General features: G+C 38.3%; 1 protein-coding gene across 3 annotated transcripts in view; it reads right to left on the bottom strand.

The window, feature by feature from the left end:
• The window catches only part of B4GALNT1 (beta-1,4-N-acetyl-galactosaminyltransferase 1), a 93,546-nt gene that overhangs the window by 51,661 nt on the left and 15,417 nt on the right, over positions 1-26,468 (bottom strand). Inside the window, exon 1 of one of the 3 annotated variants that reach the window (XM_070937977.1) lies at positions 12,713-12,763. The exons of 1 other annotated variant lie outside the window; for it this stretch is intronic. In XM_070937977.1, coding sequence (XP_070794078.1) covers positions 12,713-12,756 — 44 coding nt within the window. In that variant the 5' untranslated portion in view covers positions 12,757-12,763. Of the gene's footprint in view, positions 1-12,712; positions 12,764-26,468 lie in introns of those variants that run through there. One more of the 3 variants, XM_070937976.1, reaches the window with a different exon arrangement.

Raw genomic sequence — 26,468 nt, 5'->3', positions numbered from 1 at the left:
TGAGAGATGAAAATGGGGCAGTATTGATCCTTCCCATCATTGCCCTCACTATGTTGTCCATATATTGAAAATGTAGTCTGCTGAATAGGCACTTTCCCTGTGCCTATTATTACTGCTATTATTAAATTATGCATTCCACTCTTCAGATTTTGACTCCTGAAAACGGTATGTGAGAAGACAGACTGCCTGCCTAGTTAGTCCAGCACGGTGTGACAGCCAGGCAGAGTAACCGTTACTGTGTTTGTGGGTAGGTGGTTTGTGTTAGTTTTAGAAATTCAAACAGCTCAACGTAGCCCAAGGCAAATAGAAATGTTACTGTTCTCCAGCAGTAGGACTCACAAAGAGAAATAGTGGACACACAGGAGTTGGGAGTAGAATTGGGGGAAAAGTAAACTGTGCTGTCCTTTGACCCCTAAAGGGCTTGTTGCCAAGAGGCCGGGTGAGGTTGTGTTGGTGTTGCCTTGAACCTCAGGGTTCTGTTTTCCCAGTCTGAGTTTCTGAAGTCTAAAAATTTTCCAACTTGTGTACTGAAGAGCTGAGAGAAAAGGGAAGCACACCTACATGTGTGCCCACACACACACACACACACACAATCCTGGGAGCAGAAATAAGCAGGGGGCACACATAAGATCTTGTCATAAGTGGCCTCAAAGAATTTCTTGGGATACTTGTGGATGGGTGTATCTCATGGTCCGGAAAAGCCAAACACCAAATACATGGACAGAGATTTGATTAAAACGCAGACAAAAATAATAATAAAAAGATCTACTGGTGAGTCTTAGCTTGAGTTGCAAGAGATCCAACTGATGGAAGCGACTGTACAAATGGTTGTAAATGACATTATCCCCACCGATAACAGACTTCCTATATTTTCCATTTTTAAAATAACTTTAATAATTTGAATTCCTTCCTCAGGGAGCCGATGAAAACTTGGACTACCTTTTCTCCATAGTCCGATTCCGGGGGTGGGGAAGGAGAGATGGAGAAAAAGAGTTGCTCCATGCCCTTGCTTTGCTGGACAGGTAAAACAGGATGGGACTGCTTAGACAGTAGGTCTTCAGGCTGTTTTAGTAGTTTTCTCAAAAATTTAAAATTCTCACCTCAGGTAAGAAAAGTTTTCCATAGCTGCATCACGTAAAGGCACCACTGATTGTGTTAACACAAAGTGCATTGGTCTGGTGTTAACCAGGAATGTCATGCCTCTCACTCCCCAACTTCCATCAGGGTTTGGGGGAGATCAGTTAAGGGTCAAACCTATGTGTTAATTTTCAATTAGTCTCGCCATTGGGTTCAAAGCGATCTGAAGCACTGGCATTTGGGAGAAAGGTACTGGCAAAAATGCAAGATGCACCATATCAATATCCAGAACCTTGTATCATTCGATGATCTACTCTGAAGCCAGGCATGGTCCTGCCTTGGTTTCCTAGAACTGCTGGCCTGAGCCTCAGCTGGATTCTGTTTTCCCAGTACAGAGTGGCCAATAAGTCAAACTAGAACAAGGAAGGCAATTCTCAATGAACAGATTACAGATTAACAGAGTTGGAAGGGACCTTGTAGGTCATCTAGTCCAACCCACATCCAAGCAGGAGACCCTACACCAGGGATGTCAAAGTCATGGCCTAAGGCCCGGAGACATCACATGCTGGCCACGCCCACGTTTAGCAAAGGAAAAAAGTCGTGATATGTCACATGATGACAGCACGACGTCGCGAGTTTGACACCCCTGCCCTACACCATGCCATCCAGATGGCAGTCCAGTCTCTTCTTGAAAGCTTCCAATGATGAAGCTCCCACAACTTCTGAAGGCATTCCATTGATTGATTGCTCTCACTGTCAGAAAATTTCTCTTTATTTCCAGGTTGAATCTCTCCTTCAGTTTCCATCCATTATTCCTTGTCTGGCCTTCAGGTGCTTTGGAAAATAGTTTGACCACCCCCTCCTCTCTGTGGCGGCCCCTCAAATATTGGAACACTGCTATCATGTCTCCCCTGGTCCTTCTCTTCACTAGACTAGCCATGCCCAGTTCCTGCAACCGTTCATCGTATGCTTTAGCCTCCAGCCCCCTATTCATCTTGGTTGCTCTTCTCTGCACTCTTTCTAGAGTCTCAACATCTTTTTTGTGGTGTGGTGACCAAAATTAGATGTAGTATTCTAGGTGTGGTCTTACTAAGACTTTATAGAATGGTATTAGTACCTCACTTGATCTTGATTATATCCCTCTATTAATGCAATTTAGGATTGCATTGGCTTTTTTGACTGCCATCGCACACTGTTGGCTCATATTTCATTGGTTGTCCACTAAGACTCCATGATCCCTCTCACAGTTACTGCTATTAAGCCTGGTTTCATCCAGTCTATATGCGTACTTTTGTTTTTTCTTGCCTAAATGTAAGGCTTTACTTTTCTCTACATTGAATTTCATTTTGTTAGATAGGACCCAGTGTTCAAGTTTGTCAAGATCCATTTGGATCTTGAGCCTATCTTCTAGGCTGTTGGCCATTCCTGCCAGCTTAGTATTATCTGCAAATTTAGTAAGTTCCCCTTCTATTCCCTCATGTAAGTCATTTATGAAGATATTGAAGAGTAGTAGGCCTAAGACGGAACCTTATGGTACCCCACTGATTACTTCCCTCCATGTAGACATAGTACCACTAAGGACTACATGTTGAGTACTTTCAGCTGTTTATTTCTCCAAAAACAGAGAGATTCACACTTGTTGAAACCAAGCACACTGTAAGAAAGTTAGCTCAGTTCTTTATACAAAATATTTCTTTGTTGTTTACAGCATGTTAATCTATTAGATTTCTTAGTGTTTACATTTGCTTGATTAAATTTGTCCCTTTTGGTACAAAATTACGTTTGTTGTATTTAGTACTGGTAGTCCTTGACTCACAACTACAGTTGAGCCCCAAATTTCTGTTGCTAATTCATTTTAAGTGAATTTTGCCTCATTTTATGACCTTTCTTGCCACAAGTTGTTAAGTTGGTAACACGGTTGTTAAGTGAATCTGGCTTCCCCGTTGACTTTGCTTGTCAGAACATGGCAAAAGGGGATCACATGACCCCAGGACATTGCAACCGTCATAAATATGGGTCAGTTACCAAACATCTGAATTTTCCATTACATGACCATGAGGCTGCTGCAATAGTCGTAAGTATGAAAAACAGATTTCTTTCCCCACTGCTGTTGTAACTAAACAAACTGTTGTTAAGTCGAGGACTACTTGTACTAAGTGCCCAAACCTTTATGATCCTATTATTATAAGGTGTATCCTGCTGCAGGTCTAAATATCAGTTTCACAAGCAATTTTTAAAGTTATTTTTATTTATTTCTATCCCACCTTTATTATTGTCCCAAAATTACTTCAGGCAGAAAACACCAACACTCCTTCCGCCTCCTATTTTTCCCATAACAACAAGCCTGTGAGGCGAGTTGGGCTGAGAGAGAGCGACTGGCCCAAAGTTACCCAGCTGGCTTTCATGGCTAAGGCGGGACTTGAACCCATGATCTCCTGCTTTCTAGACTGGTGCCTTATCCACAATTTGTTCAACTACTGACTGACTTGGTATTGAAACCTTATTTGGGATTCCTTTCCTATAGAAGTTATAACTTTTGCTGTTGCTCTCTCTAGGTTTTAAAGGAGTTTTTTCTCCATTTGAAGGATTCCATTATTTTATTTTCTTCAGCATTTTAAATACTTAAGCTATCACCAAGTTATCATTGGCTCTCTGGGTTTTGGGAGCCCAATAACCTGGGCATATATAAAAGAACTCGTGAGAAGGAAAAGTGAAAAGAGCACAGTCACCAGGAAATAAAAATTATCCTCTTCATCCTTCAACATTACTTTACAAAGGGTGAGAAGGGAATGGATAATAGCCACTGTAAATTCCCTTGTTGATTTCTTCTTACTATAAACATAGTTTATACCAGTGGTCCCCAACCCCGGTCCGCGGACCGGTGCCGGGCTGCGGAGTACCTGGCACCGGGCCGCGCAGCGGCCGGGGGACATGAACGCTGCAGCGCAAAGGCTCCTGGGCCGTGCGCAAAAGCTCCTGGGCCGTGCGCAAAAGCTCCTGGGCCGTGCGCAAAGGCTCCAGGGAAGAGAGCCCCGCGCAGGTACGCACGTGTGGCCCAAAGCCCCCACCCCTGCGCGCGCTCAGCGGGCCACGGTAAAATTATCAAAGGCTGATTGGTCCGCGGCGATAAAAAGGTTGGGGACCACTGGTTTATACTATGTATGGGCAAAGAATGCTCAAATGTTGCTTGGGGCAGCATATCAATGAGTTTTTCTTACTGCTGTAGAACTTGTAAAGCTACTGGGCAGGATATCAGCTGCATCGATCTGTTTGAGCCAAATAACACATTGGCTCAAATGTCTATTTAAAATGCCCAAATTTCAGACTGCAAAATAACTGGGTTGATGCCCACATGGGAGGAGAGAATTCATTCTTGGGGGAAAAAATGTCCTCCATAACAATGCAACAGAGAAAGCAGATTGGCAACAACCATTTACTCACTCCAACTAAAACCACTTAAGCCTTTGCCTGTTCCGTCAAGGAGACCCCATTCTGAAAACTCTAGAGCAGACGTCTTGAATCAAATGCTATTCCTCTCCTAGAAAGAGGCAACTGATAACCCTAGGAATTCAATTCCGTACTGGAGTTTCCCATCTACCCTGTTAATCCCGTAATAACCATGCTAGTTTCAGGGATAAGCTAATCTGCAAGATCTTCTGCCTCCAAGCCACACCTGTTTGCAACACAGTCCCTTTCAGCAATCCCAAGAAGGTTCCACACCAATTTGCACTCCAATTCAGTGGAGTCCAGTGAATTGGTCTGATGGTCCAGATAAACCCCCAAATGGTAAGAAAGCTAATGACTGACCTTCAGAATACCAATGACCAGATAACTGCAAATAGCATAAACCCTGCCATTCCCCACCATTCAGTCAAAGCAGAAGAAGCTTCTTGGATGAGAAGCAAAATGTTTTCAAAAAAAAAACCCTAAGAAAGTCCAGTTGCCTTTGAAAACCTTTGCCTTTGGAACAACCATGACCTGGCTGATTGAGAATCTCCATAGATGCTCTTCTAGCAACGTTATCTCTTCCTTTTTCAGGAAGCAGGACCTGGAGGCAAAGAGATCAATAGTGTAAGCCTTTGGGCAAATGCTAACAGAGATAAGCTTTGAAAGGAGGGGGAAAAAATCATAAGAATTTGGATCTTGTGATCCAAGCCACACCCACAGAACTGGTAGTAAAAACATTTGAAACCCACCACTGCCGGAGATGATAAATTATCTGAGAAATAGCTGGAGGAAACAGGTAGGTTCTTATCATGCACAGATCTTCTCATGTAGGAATGGGGAGGAAAGTTCAAATGGACTCAATTGGTGGAAGAGAAGAAAAGGAAGAGGGCTAGAAAATACTTGTTTTCATTTAGGCTGATTTAGCTGCTGAATAATTTGCCTGTCCGAGGATGGATTGTTTTTTTTTCTTTTGTAATGTTTGAAATAAAGAGAAAATTTGAACCGGTGCACATGATGGCCCTTGTATGCTGTGATTTTGGAGTGGTTCTGAAAACACTCATATGCACATTTTGTGATAATCCAAACATAAATATTATGAAATAATAACTTAAGTGTACAGATTACTTAACGAACTAATACAGTCAGTCTCTGAACAAAATAAAGAGGTTGAGAGAATTAACAGAGTATTAAAATATAATTTTTAAAATAATCAGGAATATCTTAATATTCTATGCTTAATCTATTGTCAGCAAGTAAACTCAGTAACTTTCTCTCCTTAGATTTTCCTAGACTCTGACTTCTTCAAACAAATCCTCCCTAAACCGCAATCAGCTGTTCCCATTCTTTTGCAACCAGTTTTGGTTGTTATGATGTAAAACAGATGTTGAAACTCTAGAAAGAATGCAGAGAAGAGCAACAACTAGAAGCTAAAACATATAAAGAACAGTTCCTGGAATAGGATATGTCTAATGAAAAGAAGGACTAGCAGAGACATGATAGCAGTGTTCCAATATCTCAGGGGCTGCCACAAAGAAGAGGGAGTCAAGCTATTCTCCAAAGCACCTGAGGGCAGGACAAGAAGCAATGGGTGGAAACTAATCAAGGAGAGAAGCAACCTAGGACTAAGAAATTTCCTGACAGAACAATTTCCTGACAGTTAGAACAATTAATCAGTAGAACAACCCACCTCCAGAAACTGTGGGCGTTCCAACACTGGAGGTTTTTAAGAAGAAATTGGATAATCATTTGTTTGAAATGGTATAGGGCCGTGATGGCGAACCTATGGCACGCATGCCGGAAGTGGCATGCAAAGCCATCTCTCTGGACATGCGAGCCGTCACCCGTTGCTCTTCCAGGTTCTGGTGCATCAGCCAGCTGGTATTCATGCACACGGGAGTGGTGGAAACCGGAAGAGCAGCCACCCGGCGCACATACACGTGCCAGGAAGATGATCTTCCAGTTTCCAGCATGCACATGCGCATCGGCTAGCTAGTCTTCGCACGTGCATGTGCCCCAGAAACCAGAAGACCAGGTGGCTGGTGTGCATGCCGGAAACCGGAAGATCATCATCATCATCATCATCATCATCATCATCATCATATGCACCGGGTGGCTGCTCTTCCAGTTTCTGGCATGCACATGCATACGTGCGCTCCCGTTTTGACACTCAGTGCCGAAAAGGTTCACCAACACTGGTATAGGGTTTCCTGCCTAAGCAGGGTTGGACTAGAACAGGGGTCAGCAACCTTAAACACTCAAAGAGCCACAAAGGTCCAACCGGAAGCCCCCCCATTCAATTCTGGAGCCGACCAGAAGTCTGGTGCCCCCACCACAGTCTCCTCCTAGCAAGGTGTCATGTTTTCCTCTACGGGTCCTAACCGAAAGCCCTATCAGTTGTGGAGCCGATCGGCGACAGGGAGCCACAGCAGTACTATTACCTCAGTGTCTGATGTAATAGTATCATGCAACACAGGAAACCCTATTTGGAAAGCTGGATTAATTCCCAACCAGCCATTCCTTGTCTGTCCTTCCTTATCAATTCCACAATGCTTTCAGGATGAGTTGTGTTTAGGATCAGATTCAAGTTATGGTACATCTTGATTCCCATTTGTAACATATACTCTATGTCAGGGGGTGTCAAACTCGTGACGACGTATTGTCATCGCATGATGTATCGTAACTTTTCTCCCCTTCGCTAAAATGGGGGATGTGCGTGGCCAGCATGTGATGCATCCGGCCTGTGGGCTGCTCTATATGTTAGAATACATGAGACTAACTACCCTTTCATTTCAACAACTGTATGCAAATCTGCACTCCCTTAATAAATAGCAGTGCTATGCGGCACTTGAGATTGGACGGTTAGAACTAAGGAAGCCGTGGTTGCAAAAAAAAAAAAAAAAAAAAAAATTGAAATTGAAAAATGCAGAAGTGTCTGGATTTTATTTTGCAACAAGCTGTGTCATTTAACTTCAGCCTAACCCAGCAATTTAAGGTTTCTCTTCATAAAAACAGATATAGGGGAAATGATCACACCATCTTCCCTTAGAGGAAGGGTCAGAAAAGTCTGAGTGGGAGCCTTGAACTGCTGGAAATCAAGGCTGAATACTACACTACAAAAAGAAGAAGGGGTATCCACAGAGAACTTGCCTAGGCCCCAAGAATGCTGGCAATTTTGTTTCAGGAATTGATAATTTTTTCCTTCTGTCTCTCTCTGCTTGTGTTTAGTTTTGAGGGATATTTCTGCTGGGGTAATATGGGATTGTTACCCACTGTTTTTCCACCATTGCTAGCATCCATGGCTATGATTGAACCATGCAATAAGCAGTTAGCCAGTAATTCATTTTTAAGTTTCCCTGACCTTGTACCAACATGTTTCATCTCTCATGTTTCAGGAAAGAGCTTCAGTTTACTCCATGAATTTCCACTTTGCTCTGAAATACACTACCACTGGCACATCTTGCTAACGGGAAATCAGGCATGACTCAAAGAGCAGCATGACAATTCAGGAATTTTCGTAACCTCCCATGACATAGTAAATTTTGGTCAGCAATCTTGGTAGGAATCTCTTTTTGGAAACAACCCTACCTGGAGAGAATATTTGCAATTGATGATTTATCCAGTTGTTAATAATAAATAACAAAACATCTTCTGTTTTGGTTCCATACTTCTGCCATTCTTTCCATAGTGTGTCCATGGTTGGTGTGTCTAATATAACAACCAGTTCAAATTTAAGTGAGTTAATCCAATTAGGTTCTCCATTCTGTATCAAGATCATTTTTTTTTTTGTGGTCACATATTTTGTAATAAGTCCCACATGCCTTGAATGAGTTTTGTTTGATCCCGATTGATTCATGAAGGAGGAAATGAAGAAAGATAATGCTCATGTAAATTAATCCACTCTTAATATTATTTGATTTGAAAAATTATTCCATCTTGGGAAAACCTCTTTTTAAGATTAAATGTTGCATGGAAATGGGGAGAAATCAAATGCAGAAAGAGAAGGAATTCTGAGTGATGCAATGAAGACGTGTAACTCAGGGTTGGTCGATTATGCAACTGGATTCTTTGATCTAGAGATAACTTGGTGAAGATGTTTTGGAGAAATAAGGCTGTAGATTGACCAGATCCTCCTGTTTTACTTGCTTATATATGATCATCCTATGGATGAATCTGGTTTAGCAGACAACTGGTGCCTTTTTATATAGATGTATGTATGTATGTATGTATGTATGTATGTATGTATGTCCGTCCTTCTTTCCTTCCTTCCTTCCTTCCTTCCTTCCTTCCTTCCTTCCTTCCTTCCTTCCTTCCTTCCTTCGGCTCCCTGTGGTTGGTTGGTTGGGAAGTGTTCTTTTGCTGTGACTGTTGAACTACAGCTGGGTTGAAAAGAAGATGACTGTATAGGTAGTCCTCGACTTATGACCACAACTGAGCCCAATATTTCTATTGTTAAGTGAGACATTTGTTAAGTGATTTTTGTCCCATTTTATTACTTTTCCTGCCACAATTCTTAAGTGAATCACTGTAGTTGATCAGTAAGTAACCTGGTTGTTAAGTGAATCTGCTTTCCCCATTGACTTTACTTGTCAGGTTGCAAAAGGGGATCACATGACCCCAGGTGCAACCTTCATACGGATGAACTGGTTTCCAAGTATCTGAATTTTGATCACATGACCATGGAGATGCTGTAAAGGTCGTAACTGTGAAAAAGTCATGTCACTTTTTTCAGTGCCATTGTAACTTTGAACGGTCATTAAATGAATTGTTACAAGTTGAGTCCATTTAAGTTCATGCCGACTGCTTCAGTGACTCCATCCAGCCACCTCATTCTCTGTCATCCCCTTCTTCTTTTGCCCTTGGTCCTTCCCAGCATTAGGCTGTTCTCCACTGAGTCCTTCCTTCTCATTAAGTGGCCAAAGTATTTGAGTTTCATCTTCAGGATCTGGCCTTCTAAAGAGCAGTCAGGGTTGATCTCCTCTAGGACTGACTGGTTTGATCGTCTTGCAGTCCAAGGGACTCGCAGGAGTCTTCTCCAGCACTATAGTTCAAAGGCCTCAATTCTTTGGCGCTTGGCCTTTCTTATGGTCCAACTTTTACAGCCATACATTGCAACTGGGAAAACCATAGCCTTGACTATACGCACTTTTGTTGGCAGGGTGATGTCTCTGCTTTTTAGAATGCTGTCTAGACTCGCCATAGCTTTCCTCCCCAGGAGCAAGCGTCTTTTAATTTCTTGGCTGCAGTCCCCATCTGCAGTGATCTTGGAGCCCAGGAAAATAAAATCTGTCACTACCTCCATTTCTTCCCCATCTATTTGCCAGGAATTGAAAGGACCTATAAAAATAAAGGGCATCAAGAGTAGGAATGCATGTGTGAAGATATACTGTGTGTGAGAGCACACAAGCATATTGTTCTGTCCCCGTACCCCACACGCACCCCCACAGATGGCCCGGAGTTAATAAGCTACACGACAAAACTCTTTGAAGATAAAGCTGGCAGCAACCCAGTGGCTAGCTGCCAATTCAGACTTTACTCACACAAAACAAAGATTAGACTGCAAGCATTCCGATAAAACAGGCAGAGTGTCAACAATACAAGGATTAATCCAAATGCAGTCCGATAAAGCAGGCAAAGTCTAGTAACGCAGAGTTCATGGAGTATTTCCAGTTTTTGCTCGCCCCAAACTGAACCGGCCACCACACTCACATTTATACCCTGTGGGGTGTGGTCCAGTGACTCAGCTAATCTCTGGCACACCTTCCCCTCTGCTGTGCACGCTTCTCCCTGCGCCTCTGTCGAGGGTCCAGCCAGCACTTATCTTCCTCGTCGCTGTCCACCTGTGGCTGCGGGGACGTGCTTGGCTCTGAGCCTATCGGTGTCCTCCGGAGGCATTGCCAGAGAGGAGGGTCCTGGAGAGGGAGGCCTTGCCAACTCCTCTCCCTCACTCTCAGAGTCTGCATCTGTTGATAGTCCAGGCTCAGGCAACGGAGCCACAACACATATGTTTAAGTGAGTGGATATGTGTGGAAAAGCCAAAGTATGATTTTCTTAAAAGCTGTTTACTGAATAAATTGCTATTAGCAGAACTCATTGAACATGCTAGCCAATAAACCATGAATAGTTTACACAATGCACCAACCCAAAATCAAACAATCATATTATGGTTTATCACAATGAACAGTTAGTGCAAAATATGATGGGGATGGTAATAGTCCTAACTGCATTTTACTTTGAGGCTGCCTACTGCTCAAATATTACCTTGAGAAAGACTGCAGCCCTCAGATGGAAAATGGTTCCTCGGGTCTAATTTAGGCCATAGGCCTATTTCCCCACTGAGGTAGCATTGCTGTCCCCAGTGCCAATCCCTCCACTGTGTCTGTGGTGAATCACTGCCAAATCTCATTGCCCTGATTTGAGAATGAGCCCAAGATGGCTTCCCCCTCTGATGATGCTACTGCTCCCTTTTTACCACAGGCAGTGGGGAAAACATCCAACAGGGCCCTGAAAATCGGATGGATTGGCTTGATTTCAGGACTTCATTTCGATTTGTTTGGGCTAGTTCACATATCTGCCTCCGACAGTCTACCTGAGGATTTATTTCCATAGTTCAAATAAGGAAAATAAGAGAAGCATATGGAGAACTACAAGGACAGGACTTCCAGGGTGATGTCTCACTGGTGCAGTGTAGGAAGACAGGACCCCCTTCTTTTTGCCCGATTTTTCACATCTGGAGACAGGTAATGGTAAAGTTGGACCTTGGAGAGGACAGCGATAGAAAGGGGATAGTTCAGAGGTGGCGGGGAGAAGGGCAATCCCCCACGGAGGATGGAAACCCCGAAATCTGGCGCGGAAGAGACCAGCTGTTTATGAGTAGGTCTGGAGGCGTGACAGCCCAATTGAATGGTGAAAAGCAAAATAGTGAGAAACAGCAAGAAATATCAGCGGTGAGAGTTTAAACAAAAAGAAATACCGAACTACTTCTCTAAGTCGATGGGATCTGCAAATGACCATTAAAGTGAGTCTCCAAAGTGTGAAAAGCGGTGCCTTAGCAATGGGAGCAGAAAAGAAAGAGGAAAGACATACTATTGAATGGACAGAGAGTGAAAGTGCTTTGTGAGTGTGGATTCGAAAGACTGTCTTAAACACTTCTATATATGTTAGAAAAAGAAATTTTCTAAGATTTACATAGAACTTTAGAATTTTAGAACGGTAAAATTTAATATAGTATACAAATACAGATACAGATTAATCAAATTTATCAAATATATTTAAATATCCTCATCTTGTTTATATATTTTCATATACTTACATAATTTATATTTTATATACATATATTGATTATAGACTTTTTTCTTTACTATATGTGTTGACTTGGAAACAATTGTGGATTAATTTAAGATACTGTATGCTAAAAAATATTAGGTAGAAATAGAACAATATACAACAGTTGATTTATATACTAATGGTATATAGAAAATAGATATTATAAGTTTTGGATTGTACCTGCATTGTATTTACTGTAATTATAAGAGAGATAGAACAGAGCAGTGACTAAGGAAAGTTTCTTTAAAACAGAGGATTAGATATCTATGGTACTGTGGAATAATTTTTTTCAGAAATTAAAAATGTCAAGCATATCCACAGTCATGAAAACTGTAAAGAAGACAACCCCAATAATAGCTTCCCCAGCAGGACAAAAGTTAATAACGGATATGCCAAGCACTGAGAAACCAGAATCAGCCCTAACTTTACAAAATATGCAACCTACATTGAACATGATCCAGGAAGTAATGATGAAAACACAGGAATCTATAAATAATAACCACAAAGAAATGAAAGGAAAACTATGTGAAGTAAAGGGAGATATAAAAAACCTAGATGATAGAATGGGAAAGTTTCAAGAAACAATAGCAAAAAACGAGCAAAAGATAAAAATAGTAGAAGTAAGAACAGAACAAACCAAAAAGAAATTGGAAGCAGCAGAGGAGAGATTAACAGCAGTGAATAGAGTTTGAGGAAACGATAATTCATTTGGAATTAGAGAAATCCTCTTTTTACTTAAGATTTCAGAATATAATAGAGAGCAAAGAAGAGGACCTCTACAAACTCATGACAGAATTGCTAGCAGAATTGCTACAAATGAATAAACATGAATTATGAAACAACATTGATGAAGCATATCACGTACGTATTAATTATGCACGACGACAGACTCCCTTGCGAAATCCACATAAGGTTCGCGAAAAAATTTACAAAAGATAAAAAGTCATATCCTGGAAGCCCCAAAATTAAGGAAACTATTCTCAGCACTAGCCGAATCTAAAAAAAGGAGAATTGCAGTTTACATAAAGGAGTGGCTAAAGTCCAAACAAATATTTGCAGATAAAGAGGGAAGGACATTATTGATAGAAATTCATATAAAACAAAAAAGAGAATTAATTGCAGTTATATACGCACCAAATATAAACCAGAAAGAGTATTACAGTAAACTGCATAAACAATTAGTAAAATTAGAACTAGACAATATTTGTTTATTAGTAGATTTTAATGGAGTAGCAGAGCCAAAGAAAGATTATAAAACAGGAAAGAAAAAAAAACATGAAAGGAAAACACTACCAACCGTATTTTTTGAAATGGCCCACGAACTAAATTTAAAAGATGTATGGAGAGAAATTAATCTACAAAAGAATCAATATACTTTCTTTTCTAACCCCCACAAATTGTGGTCCAGGATAGATATGGCATGGATGGACCCAGAAACAGCAAAAGAAATATCAGAAATAGAAATTACAACGAATACTTGGGTGAACCACAACCCAATAATAATTAAATCGAAAGGAGATATAAGGAAGAAAGGGAAATGGACAGAAAAAAATTATATCCAATACATAAAAGAAGAATTAAGAGTTTTTCCTAAAAGAAAACTGGAATGAACAAACAACTACTCAAAACTTATGGGATACATCGAAAGCTTATTTGAGGGGTATATCTATTGCTTTTATAACACGAAGAAATAGAGACAAAAGGAAACAATATACAGAACTCCAGGGAAAATTGGAAAAATTAGAATTAAAATTACAGAAAGAACCACTAAACTAGGAAATCAACGAAGAGAAAGAAAAAACTAAACACAAATTAAACCTAATTACACATGAAGAAGTAGCTCAAAAAATCAGATTAGTTAGACAAAATTATTTTGAAAACCCTAATAATCTGGGAAGATGGCTAGCTTATAACTTAAAAAAAGAAAAAGAAAAAAAATTAATACAGAATCTAGAGGATGAAGAAGAGACAGTATACTTTCAGAAAGAGAAATAAAATCTATAGCAATAAATTACTTCCAAACTCTGTAGTCAAGAAAAAATAGAAGAAAAGGATATTAAGAGATACTTACAAGAGATGAGCCATCCAATCATACCGGATCTAACTAAAGAAGTTAGAGTTGGAACTGAAGAGGGCAATACAAAAACAAAAAAATAACAAAACCCAGTCCCGAATGGAATTCCAGCAGAATTCTACAAGGAATTTCAAGACCTTTAGAAAATATCCTATTGGAAACATATAATGAATGCGAAGGTACCAAAATCCTGGATGGAGGCCTTAATAACACTCATTCCCAAAAGTAATATTGAAAAACAGAAGATCCAAAATTATAGGCCAATCTCGCTGTTAAATGCTGACTATAAGATGTTTATGGCTATTATAGCAGAAAGAATTAAAATTATATTAAACGAAATTATTAATTCGGACCAAAACGAATTTTTGCCCAAACGACAAAAATTACAAAAATGTACAATCTTTTATTAAGATATAGAATGGAAGAAGAAACGGTAAAAGAAATGATGATTAGTTGGGCAAAAAATCTCAGACATAATATAGAATTTAAAAAGTGGGACAAATTATGGGAAAGAAATTATAAATTTACAATGGCAGTACCTTATAAAGAAAATTTGTACAAAATGGTCTATAAATAGCATTTGGCACCAGGAAGATTGGCCAAAATGTTTTCAAATTATCACCCAAATGTTGAAGATGTGGCCAAAAATTAGGAACATACTACCACATGTGGTAGATGTGCCCTAAAATTAAAAAAAAATTGGTATAAAATTAAGAGCTGGTTGGAGGAAATCACATTACAACAGATAGAATTCAAACTGGAGCTCTTCCTATTAGGAATAATAGATCCAAAAATAGAGAAATCTTCGCAATACCTAATACTTAACATACTAACAGCAGCAAGGATTACCATTGCACAAGGGTGGAAACAAAATAATATACCACCAGAGGAAATAGTGATTAGGAAAATTTTACAATGTGCAGAAATGGATAAAATGACAATTGAAATAAAGGAAAGAGAAGATTCAGACTATTATAGAGTGTGGAACAAATTCTACAAATGGATAGAAAAAAGAAAACTAAATAAGAATTGGGAAATGTAAGTTAATATTGCTGAAATAAAGAATTATATGTTACTAATTATTGTTAACCTTATAGTATTGATTGTGTAAATAAATATAAAGTAAATGTATGTATTCAGTAGAAGAATTGAACAAAAATAGACAATATGCATGTCGATACAGAAGGCTGTAAAAATAGCATATAATGTATTGTTATGTTTGTCATGTTTTTTACTCTGTTTTTGTCCTTGTTCTTTTTTTTTCCTGTTTTTAAAAGTAAAAAGCTTAATAAAAACTATTTTTTTAAAAAAAGGAAAACTACAAGGACAAAACAGTTCCTAACAGAAAGAAAGAAGAACCCATCACGACTGTGGAACATATTAGATCCTGTAGAACAGCAGTTCTCAACCTGGGGGTCGCGACCCCTTTGGGGGTTGAACGGCCATTTCACAGGGGTCACCAAAGCCCTCTCGCCCCCCCATGCCTTCACTCACCCTCACTCTCTGCTCTGTTGGATTGCCGGCCGTTCGCTTACCCCGCCCACTCCCAATCTATTGCTGCCTCCTGAGTCCCAGCTGATGGCTAGAGGAAAAAAAACTGTTTAAATTCTTGCCGCGGGGCTTCAAAGGGCCGCCCTATAGCCAGTGGTGGGATTCTGCCGGTTCTAGGGGGTTCGGCCTAGCCATTTGTTAAATTGCTGGCTTGCCCCGCCCCTCCGCACCACTATCTATTGCCAATAAATAGTGGTGGGTGAGGGGCGGGCGAGCCAGCAATTTAACAAATGGTTCGGTGTTTTTTTGTAATTTTATTGGCCCGCGGAGCTTCAGCATAGGCTAATTAGCCCTTGATTAGATTGGCTCCCGACTCTCAGTTGATTTGCTCTCAGCTGTTTTGCTTAGGGCTCTGCTGCTTGCTTGCAAAGAGTGCTTGAGCAGATTTTTTTTCCCCTAGCTATGCTGAAAAACGAAACTGAAAGTAAAGCAGGCTGTTGGCTTTGCTGTTGCTGCAACATAGGAAAATTAGGCAAAAAAAAAAAAAAGAAAATTTCTTTTCTTTTTCCTCACCCAAAAAGGTAGGTGCAAAGAATGGGAAATTTAGGGAAAAAGAGGAGAGTTCAAGATTTTAAAACACAAAAGAAAAAAAGCTCTATTTAACTAGGGATTTGTAATAATTGAGATACTATTGTATATTGTGTTGAAAGCAGAAATGGTTAAGTTGTGGTTTGGAGGAATATATGGGGGAAATTATTTGGTTCATTATTATTGGTAAATATAATTGATTTGTAAGAAATTGGATTGTATGGAAATAATTGGAATATTCATGTTCATATTGATTAATATATAAAAAAGGTAGTTATATAACTAATTGATTTATATTAAAATGTTGAATTTATATTAAACAACTGTAATATTACATAATTAACCAATGTGAGGATGGATATAAAAAATAGATGACAATGGGAAGGGGTATAATATAGAATAGAAGGGAAAAATTGAATTTGATTAAGATTAGAGATGAGGATGAAGGGTAATATTGGTTTTTTACAAAAATAGATGAGGAATAAATATGGCAAAAAGGAAATATAGAAATTGTAAATTTAATTGAAATGACTAAACACTGTTTAAATTTGTGAACCGGCCAAATACTCTGTTCAAAGAAAATACATTGTATGTTTGTATATGTGTTTCTAATTATTGTTATTTATTCATATTTGTTCTCTTTTATTCTTTAACAATTCATTCTTTATCTTAATATCTTTATATTTGTTTGGGGTTGGCTTTCTTCCCTTTCATCTTTTTTTTAATTTAAAAAAAATAATCTTTATTTACATTTCATTTAAAAAGAAAGGACAAACAACATAAAACGACAAACATAACAATACAACAATAAATATATGAACTTCCATATAGTACCCTAGTAAACACGTATTCGGTACTATAACTCTAAATTATAATCCGGAGAAGGCAGAACATCTTATATCTCTTAATGCATCACTTAGGTCTATCCGACCACACTTGTCTTATATAGTATGTATTTCTCTTCCAATACCAGTCCTCATCTAATGTGGGTTATAAATTCCTCTTTTCTAACCATTTATAGAATTTGTCCCAAACTAAGCCTACTTGTGTTTGCTCTCTATCCTGTAACTTTTTAGTTAGCGTATCTGCTTCCGCAAAAAAATTTTTATAATAGCCTCCTCTGTTGGGATATTTTGGTTCTTCCAAAATTGAGCATATATCAGTCTCGCCGCTGTAATGATATGTAATGCCAAATACAATAGGTCCTTTTTTATATTTTCCAGTTTGGAGCCGAGCAGGCATGTCTCTGGTCGCCAGTCAATCTTTAACACTAATAACTCGTTAAGCCATTTTTTGATTTTCCCTCAAAATATCACTGCCTTCAGGCATGACCACCATTGGTGATAGTAAGTGCCATGTTCCTCTCCACATTTCCAACAATCCGCCGATTGCCCTGGGAACATTTTAGCTAGTCTATTGGGCTAAATGCCCAAATGCCACCTATAGATCATTTTATAGATATTTTCTTTATAGGCCGTAGATACAACTAATTTCATATTATCCCACCAGATCTCTTGCCATTTATCTAGGTATATTGGGTACCCAAAATTCTTCCCCCAGGCAATCATAGAGTCTTTGACTATTTCTTCACCTATCTCTAATTTCATAAGCAATTTATAAGATTTTGAAATCATACCCTTTTCTTGACCCATCAAAATTTTATCTAATTCTTGTAATCCTCCATCAATCCCTCTTCCATCCCTATCCTTTTGGTATTTAGACTGGATCTGCAGATAACTCCACCAATCCATCTGCACTCCTTGGGCGGTTAATTCCTGTTTGGACTTTAATTTCCCTTGTGAATTCAGTAGGTCCTTGTATGTTAATTTTTTAGCCACATTATATAAATTGGGATATGTTACTGCTTCTAAAGGTGCTAAGCAACCGGGTGTTTTGATGTAGTATTTTTTACTGACCTTTTCCCAATTTTGAATTAAGATTTTTCTTAGATAATGTCTGGTAAACCATTTACTCAATGGGATATTCTCTAGCCAAAGTGCCTTATGCCAACCCTGTTGTATATCAAAGCCTTCTAACTTAAGAAGCCGATTATTGGATAAAGTAATCCACTCTTTTACCCAGGTTAATAAAGCAGCTGAATAATACATCTCCCAACATGGAAGTCCTAAGCCTCCTCTTTCCTTTACTTCTTGCATCATTTTTCTTTTAATCCATGGTTTCTTCCCCTGCCAAACAAATTTCGATATTATTTGATTATTTGATTATTGCTTAACGCACTGTAAGCCGCCCTGAGTCTCCGGAGAAGGGCGGCATATAAATCAAATTAAAAAAAAAAAAAAAAACTCTATAAAAAATTTCTTAGCTAAGCTCACTGGTGCAGTCTGAAATAGAAAGTTAAACTTTGATAAAACATAGGATTTCACAGTTGTAACTCGCCCAAGTAGTGAGAGTTGTATTTTACCCCATCTCTCTAGATCTTTTTTTGATTTGAATTAATAATTTATCGTAATTATCCTCCTGTATACTCGAACATCTATTAGTTAGCCAAATTCCCAGATATTTAACTTTATTGACTACTTTTAGTCCAGTTACCACCTGTAGCTCTCTCTTAGGTTCTTCTCGAATATTCTTAGTTAATATATTTGTTTTGTTCTTATTAATTAGTAACCCAGCTACCGCCCCAAATTCTTTGATTGTCTCTAACAAATATAAACAAGATTCTATGGGCTCTTCCAGAATAAAAACCATATCATCAGCAAAGGCCTGGGTTTTATATACCTGTTGTCCAATTCTAAGGCCTTTAATTTTTTCTTCTTTCCTTATTTTACGTAATAGGGTCTCTAATGATAGAATAAAAAGTAAAGGAGATAGGGGACATCCCTGTCTTGTGCCTTTGCCAATAACAAATTCTTCCGTCAAGTCCCCATTTATCAATAATCTGGCCATTTGTTTGGAGTAAATAGCTTTAATTGCATTTATAAACCTCTGCCCAAATCCCATATATTCTAGTTGCGCTATTATAAAATCCAAATTAACTCTATCAAATGCCTTCATGGCATCTATAAAAACTAATGCAACCTGTTTGCCTGGGTGTTCTTCATAGTATTCTAATATATTTAACATAAATCTCATATTATCCCATAATTGTCGTGATGGTAGGAATCCATTTTGGTCCATGTGTATAAATTCATTCAAAAACCCTTTTAATCTATTTGCCAAAATTGTAGTGAAAATTTTATAATCTGAATTCAACAGGGAAATCGGTCTATAATTTTTTATATCTGATGGGGGGGGATCTTCCTTAGGAATCAAGCTAATATTTGCTTCTCTCCATGAATGGGGAATTTCCGCTTTTCCCATTACTTCATTAAATAGATCCTTCATATGCTCTCCCATAACCTCAAACATTGTTTTGTATAGTTCTGCTGGAAGGCCATCTGTGCCAGGGGTTTTTAGATTCCCCTGTTTCTTTACTGCTTTTTCTATCTCCATTAAAGTAATTTCCTCCTCTAGTATCTCTTTCGTTAGATTGGATATCCTAGGTAGGTCTGAATTCTCTATGTAATTTTTTATTGCGCCAGATGAAATTTCCTCCCTTTTATACAGTTCTTTATAGAAATCCACTGCAATTTTTCCTTTCTTTTTTTATCTTTTACTAAATTCCCTTCCTTATCTTCCAATTGGTCTATTCGTCTACTCTGTTTTTCTTTTTTTAATCTAAATGTCAGCCATCTTCCTAATTTATTAGCTGATTCAAAGTGTTTTGTTTTGCTCTCCTTATCTTATCTTTCATTTTATCCAATTCTAGGAGATTAAGCTGATGTCTTAGTAATATTATTTGTTCTTTTGCTCCTGCAGAGAGTGGATTATCTTGTAATTTTTCCTCCGCCTTTATTAGTTTACTTATTTCATCTTTTTTATTGTACAGCAATCTTTCTCCTCAAACCTACCACCTCTCTCTTTTCTTTCCTTCTTACTTTCTCTTCCTCCCCCTCTTCTTCTCCTCCTTACTTCCTCTTCCTTTCTCCTTCTCCTCCTCTCTTCCTCCCTCTCTTACCCTCGCTCCTACTCTAATTTCCCTTCCCTTCCTTCACCCCTCTCTATTGTTGTATCCTTTTATGCACATGGACTACTCAGAGGGCTGAAAAAATTATTTTTGACTGGTCCTCGCACTTTTGACCAGACCTAGAATTTACGACTATCCCCACATTTTACGTTTTTTGCCCTATCTTATCACCATGGTGAAAAGAAGCAGTTGTGAAATGAGTGACATGGTTGTTAAGAATGCTGCACGGGCATAAATGTGAGGATGGTCATAAGTGTGAGGACCAGTCAAAAGTGCGAGGACCTGTCAGAAATGACTTTTTTCAGCCCTCTGAGCAGTCCCTATACACATAGCTATGGCCACCCGGTCACATGACCAGCTAGCCACGCCCACCTAGTCACATGACCTCCAAGCCATGCCCACAAAATAAGCCACACCCACAGAACTGGTAGTAAAAAAATTTAGAACCCACACCTGGTTGGGGGTCACCACAACATGAGGAACTGTATTAAAGGGTCGCGACATTAGGAAGATTGAGAACCACTGCTGTAGAAGAAAATATTGTATGCAACCATTGAGCAACTACCTTTCTCATTTCAGGGAGGGAATAACTGAAAGAGAAATGTATGGTAACTAGCAAAGAAGAAAGAAAATCCCAGTTTCTGGATATCCCTCATTATTTAGTGGGCATTGCAACGAAGAACAGCTAGGCTAGTAAAGTAAAAGTAAAGGTTTTTTTATGCTGTTTCAACATACTCTTGATAGAGAATTGTGCAAATATGCCTTCTCTTCTCCCTCAAAGAAAGAGGTGAAAGTATCCTCCTTCTGGCTAGAAGCCTGGAGAGAAGTAGTTTTCAAAATAGGGGAAAGGTCTGAAAAGATCTCAGGAATCAAAGTGTTAACAGAGAGGGCAAATGCTTAGGGGGGAAATGGCAGTGGGAACAAAGGCTGGCTAGGGATCAAAGGGGCAGAAGTGTGCACATCATGTTTCTCAAAACTCCTTGAAATATGGGAATACTTCTTAGTGGTGTGGGCAGAAGAATAAAGATATCAAGAACTATTATGTATGGTAGTTCTGTAGGAAAGTGGGTGGAGATAGGTTAGCTTATTGATTGTTTAATTGAAGAAAAGGGATATTATGTTTAGATATGAATATATGTAAAAGATTTGAGTTAAGAGATATATCTGTGGGGGTGGAGGAAATGGGCAGACTATGAGTTGAATAAATGTTAAATTAGGATTTATTATATAGTTTTATAGTGGAAGGTTGCTTTGAAATGTCATATTAATATACAAAAAAGATTTGATTTAAGAGATATATGTATGGGGGAGGAGTAAAAGAGTAGATCATGAGTAGAAATTGTTAAATTGGGGGATATAATAATATTACTATGCTAAATTAGGAGTTATTATATAATGTTATAGTAGAATGTTATTTTGAAATGTATAGTATAAGGGGGATATAATAATATTATTAGAAAGAAAGGGTCAGCATATGGGGGATGGAGCAAGGGGATGGTAAAGTATTATATAATCTGTTATGAATTTGGGTTGTACCTTGAAGAAGCCACAGGGGGAGGGGAGGGCGAGGGGGGGTTAGGGAGGGGGGGGGAAAGGGGGGAAATTTGTATTTGAAAAACTTTTTCAATAAAAAAAAAAACTCCTTGAAATACATCTCTTGCCAGGCTTGATCTCACCTCCAAGAAGATGGATGGCAAGGTGTTACACATTTTACACCTTTTGAAGCCCTGGTGAGAAACTGCTAGCGCTGGAGGAGAACTTTTATTGCTTTCATTCCAATACCTGCGTTCATTCTACATTTATTTAGCAATGACTTGAGGCCGTTTCCTTAACTGGGTAGGCACATGATGAGGATTACAGCACATGACTGAGGAGAAAAATGGGGGCAATCCGGGTACGATGGAGGTTTAGGCTCTGCCCAGCAGCTCATTTCCCCTCCCCATTATTTATTTTATTTATTAAATTTCTATACATCCATCTCACCTAAGTGACCTTCACACTGCTATTAGAAGAACAGATGCTGAGCTCAAGCCAGGGTACCCTTGTTGTTGAACTTTGCTAAGACCAGAGAGGACAGTCCAAGTGTAATTCTTCTGAAGAACACAAGAAGAAATGCCAGCAACATCATCTGAGCTCAAACAACAGTGTCAGGGGCTAACTGGGAATAGGTTCCAGGTAGTATTGATGCTCTGTCTCCTTTTCAGCACTAATACAGAAGCTTCTTGGCAAACCCAAGGAAAAAAAACAAGTGAATGGAAAACAAGAGAAGGTGTTATCAGTCCCAGAGGCCTTGAGCCAGAAAGACAAAGTGTGCCTGGTTAGTCAGTCACTGTAAGCCATATGCATTCCATACATACCTATTCACAACGGAAACTTAAGCAATCAACCGATTGGGAAATATCTCAAGTCTTAGTTTATCGATTTGACCGGAAGCGTTGCGGTGAGACAGTCGGGAAATAGCGGGCTCTGATGAGCCCCACAAAATCCCGGGCTGACGAACCGCTGCAGAGGGGTCTTTGGACCAGATCTGTCCTGTAGGGGCAGGGAAGAAAGAGAGGCACCTTGGAAGACCAAGAGGAACAGGCAAGTTCCTCAGAGGTCAGAGGAAATTCTCTCTGACTCTGCAGCGGGGGGGCGGCAGCGGCCATTACAACGGCCAGTAAGCTGGGGCAACCGGACCAAGCACTGTGCAGGAGCAGAGAATTGAGCAGAATATTGATGCCGGGTGAGTGACATCTAACATAGGCAGAAAGAAAAAAAAAGAGGATTTTCAAAATAATTGTAAATGTCCTGGTGCTATAACAGCGGCTAATAGGCGTGGGAAAGGACGGAAGAAAATTAAGGCGGAAGTTATAAAGTGATAAAACCCAATCAGAAAATTGTTTTTTTGGATTTAAGTATTTGGAGAACTTTTTAAAAAAAATTAGAAGAATTAAGAACTCGAAAAGACCCTTCTTTAATTTGGGAACTTTAAAGGGAGGAAGGTTAAATAATGAAGAAAAACCTGTAATAGAAAGGACCGGTTAATGACTCTAAATTGAAACTAAATTGGAATATAATGTGGAATTTGGACTATGCAAATCTGGACTGAATTTTAAATTTATTTAGTGCATATAAAGGTGAAAAAGAAGAAGAAAAATTAAATAAGTAAAAACTGTTTAAAGCAAACAAAATGGATACTTTTTAAGCTTGTTGATTGTAATAGTGGATTGTAGAGAGCATCTTCAAGAGAAAGAAATTATTACAATACTGAATCTTTGTTTTGGAAAAAAAACTTGGGACTTTGAAAGGTATAACAGCATGTGAGAATTTTTTTATTGAAAAGTTTTACAAAAAGCAAAAATTTTCTCCCCCCCCCCCATATTCCCCCCATCCTTTCTCTCCCCTCATCTCACCCTCCCCCCAGACTTCCCAGAGCAAAATACAAGGTATTTCATTTAACAATCATAAACTAGATTAACCTACTTATCCTCAGACTACTAACTCCCCCCCTGAAACCTTAACTCCACTATAGATAACATAATACTTAACGTTCATTCATAAGCTATTTGATATTTTCTTGTCTGATACTTATTTTGAATATAGTCAATCCATCTTCTCCATTCCGATACATATCTTTCTTGTGTATGGTCCTTCAAAGACGCTGAGATTTTCGCCATTTCTGCTAGGTTCGTTACTTTCAATATCCACTCTTCAATAGTAGGCAAAGAGTGCTTCTTCCAATATTGCGCTACCAACAGCATAGCTGCTGATATTAGATTCAAAATCAATTTAGTCTCTGATACTGTACAGTCCATAGTTATACCCAATAGGAACAATTGAGGAGTAAATTTCAACCTTCTTTTCAGAATGTTCTGCATTACCCACCAAATTTTTATCCAAAACGCCTTGATTTTCTTACAGGTCCACCATATATGATAATAGGTTGCATCATTACATTCACATCTCCAACATTTAGCTTGCAAATTAGAGTACATACATGATAATTTTTTAGGATCTAAGTGCCATCTATAAAACATTTTATAAAAATTCTCTCAAATTTTGTGCTTGCGTAAATTTAACATTTCTGACCCAAATTTTTTCCCACGTTTCCATCATCACTGGTTCCTGAAAGTTTTGTGCCCATTTTATTATACAATCCTTAACCAATTCCGTTTCTGAATCTATTTCCAATAATGCATTATACAACCTTTTAATATACATCTGGCTTTGATCTCTAATCTGTTTCACCAAATTTTCCTCATTTTGCATAACACCAAATTTTTGATCTTCCCTCCATCTAGCTTGAAGCTGACCATACAGAAACCAAGTATAAATTATCCCTTCTTCTTTTAATTCATCTAAAGATTTCAGTTGCAACTTACCCCTTTCCAAAAAAAGAAGCTCTTTATAAGTAATCACCTCTGTTTTTTGCTCTATACTCATATTTTCTATTGCATGTCTGGGATTTGCCCATATGGGAATCTTATAGTTTAGCTTATATTGGTACTTTTTCCAAACCCTCAACAACGCATTTCTGAGTATATGACCCTTAAACACTTTATCCACTTTTTTCTCATATAACAAATAAGCATGCCATCCATATAACAAATCATAACCTTCTATGTTTAACATTCTTTCTTCAGTTAAGTTAAACCAATTACTAATTTGTGATAAAGCAGCTGCTTCATAATACAATCTTAAATTAGGCATTTTAAGACCTCCTCTCTCAAGTATATCCTGTATAATTTTCAGTTTCACTCTTGGTTTCTTCCCAGCCCAGATGAAAGTATTAACCCCTTTCTGCCATTCCATCAAATTTCCATCTTTCTTAAGCAATGGTATCATTTGAAACAAAAATAAAAACCTAGGTAATACATTCATTTTTATTGCTGCTATCCTTCCCAGTAATGATAGTTGTTAACTTTTTCCAATTTTCCATTTCTTTCTGTACTTTTTGCCAAAGAATTTCATAATTATTTTTAAGCAATTTCGTGTTTGAGGCTGCAATATAAACTCCTAGATACTTAACCTTTTTAACTATTTCAAATCCCGTTATTCTCCCTAAGTCTTCTCTTTGAGTTATGGACATATTTTTAGTTATCATCTTTGTCTTATGAAGATTTACTTTAAATCCAGATACTTTGCCATATTGAGCTACTATGTTCAACATATAGAGAGCTGCTTCTATAGGTTGAGATAAAGTTAAGAACCAGGTCATCTGCAAACGCTCTTAATCTATAATCCTGCTGTCTAATTACAATTCCTTTTATTTTATCAAAGTCACGTAACTTATTCAACAAAACTTCTAAAGTTAAAATAAACAACAATGGCGACAAGGGACAAATCTGCCTAGTACCTTTCTCAATTTTAAACGCATCTGTTAAACCTCCATAAACTATTATTTGTGCTGTTTGTTCCTGATATATTGCTCTAATTGAATGTATAAAATACTCCCCAAAATGCATTTTTTCTATTATCTTAAACAGGAATTGCCAGTTCAATTGATCAAATGCTTTCTCTGCATCCAGAAATATGAACGCTGCAGGGACCTGGTTATTTTTTTTCCAAATATTCCAATAGGTTTATAATTTATCTAACATTATATTTCATTTGCCTCCCTTTTATAAAACCTGATTGATCATTATGAATTGTTTGTTGCATAACTGGCATTAGTCTATTCGCTAATATCTTAGCAAAAATTTTATAATCCGTGTTCAAAAGTGAAATTGGCCTAAAATTTTCAGGTTTAGTACAATTTTGATCTTCCTTCAGGATCAGTGAAACAAAAGCTATTCGCCAAGAGGGTGGGACTCCTCCCCCTAATTAAATTTTACAAAATAGAACTCTAAGCGGTTCTACCATTTCAAGCTGTAAATTCTTATAATAAACAGCTGTTAATCCATCTGTTCCCGGAGCTTTCCCTACTTTTAATTGCTTAATTGCATCAGTAATCTCATCAGAAGTTATTGGTTGATTCAATCCTTCCCTCTGTTCCAACGTTAATTCAGGAATATTCTCTTCCTTTAAGTATCTATCTATATCTATACCTTGTATTGAGTCACTAGCATATAACTTTGTATAAAATTCTAAAAAAGCCTTTTTGATCATATTCTGTTGGTAAACTTGCTTATCTCTAAATTCTATCTTACCAATGACTCGTGATTTCTGTTTTTTCCTCAACATGTAGGCCAACCACCTACCTGGTTTATTGGCATTACAAAATGTATTATGTTTAGCATATTGTAAGCTAGTTGCCACCTGATCAGCCATTAACATACTAAATTGCCCTCGTAGTATATTTATTGTTTCTTTTACTTTCTTGTCTCCTGGATTAAGTATGAGTGATTGTTCTTTCTTTTTTATTTCTTCCTCTATCTCTTTCCGCTTCTTTTGTTGTTTTAGTCTATGTGTCAGGTTTCGGTTCTGTCTTAAAATAAGTTTCATTTTCAAGCGCAGTCT

The sequence above is a fragment of the Pituophis catenifer genome, unplaced genomic scaffold (assembly GCF_029215685.1).
Source record: "Pituophis catenifer annectens isolate HBS135680 unplaced genomic scaffold, rPitCat1.0.hap2 SCAF_2, whole genome shotgun sequence".
In the NCBI taxonomy this organism is placed as follows: Eukaryota; Metazoa; Chordata; class Lepidosauria; order Squamata; family Colubridae; genus Pituophis; species Pituophis catenifer.
The sequence above is the reverse complement of the archived record's forward strand: the minus strand, read 5'-3'. Positions and strand labels throughout refer to the sequence as shown.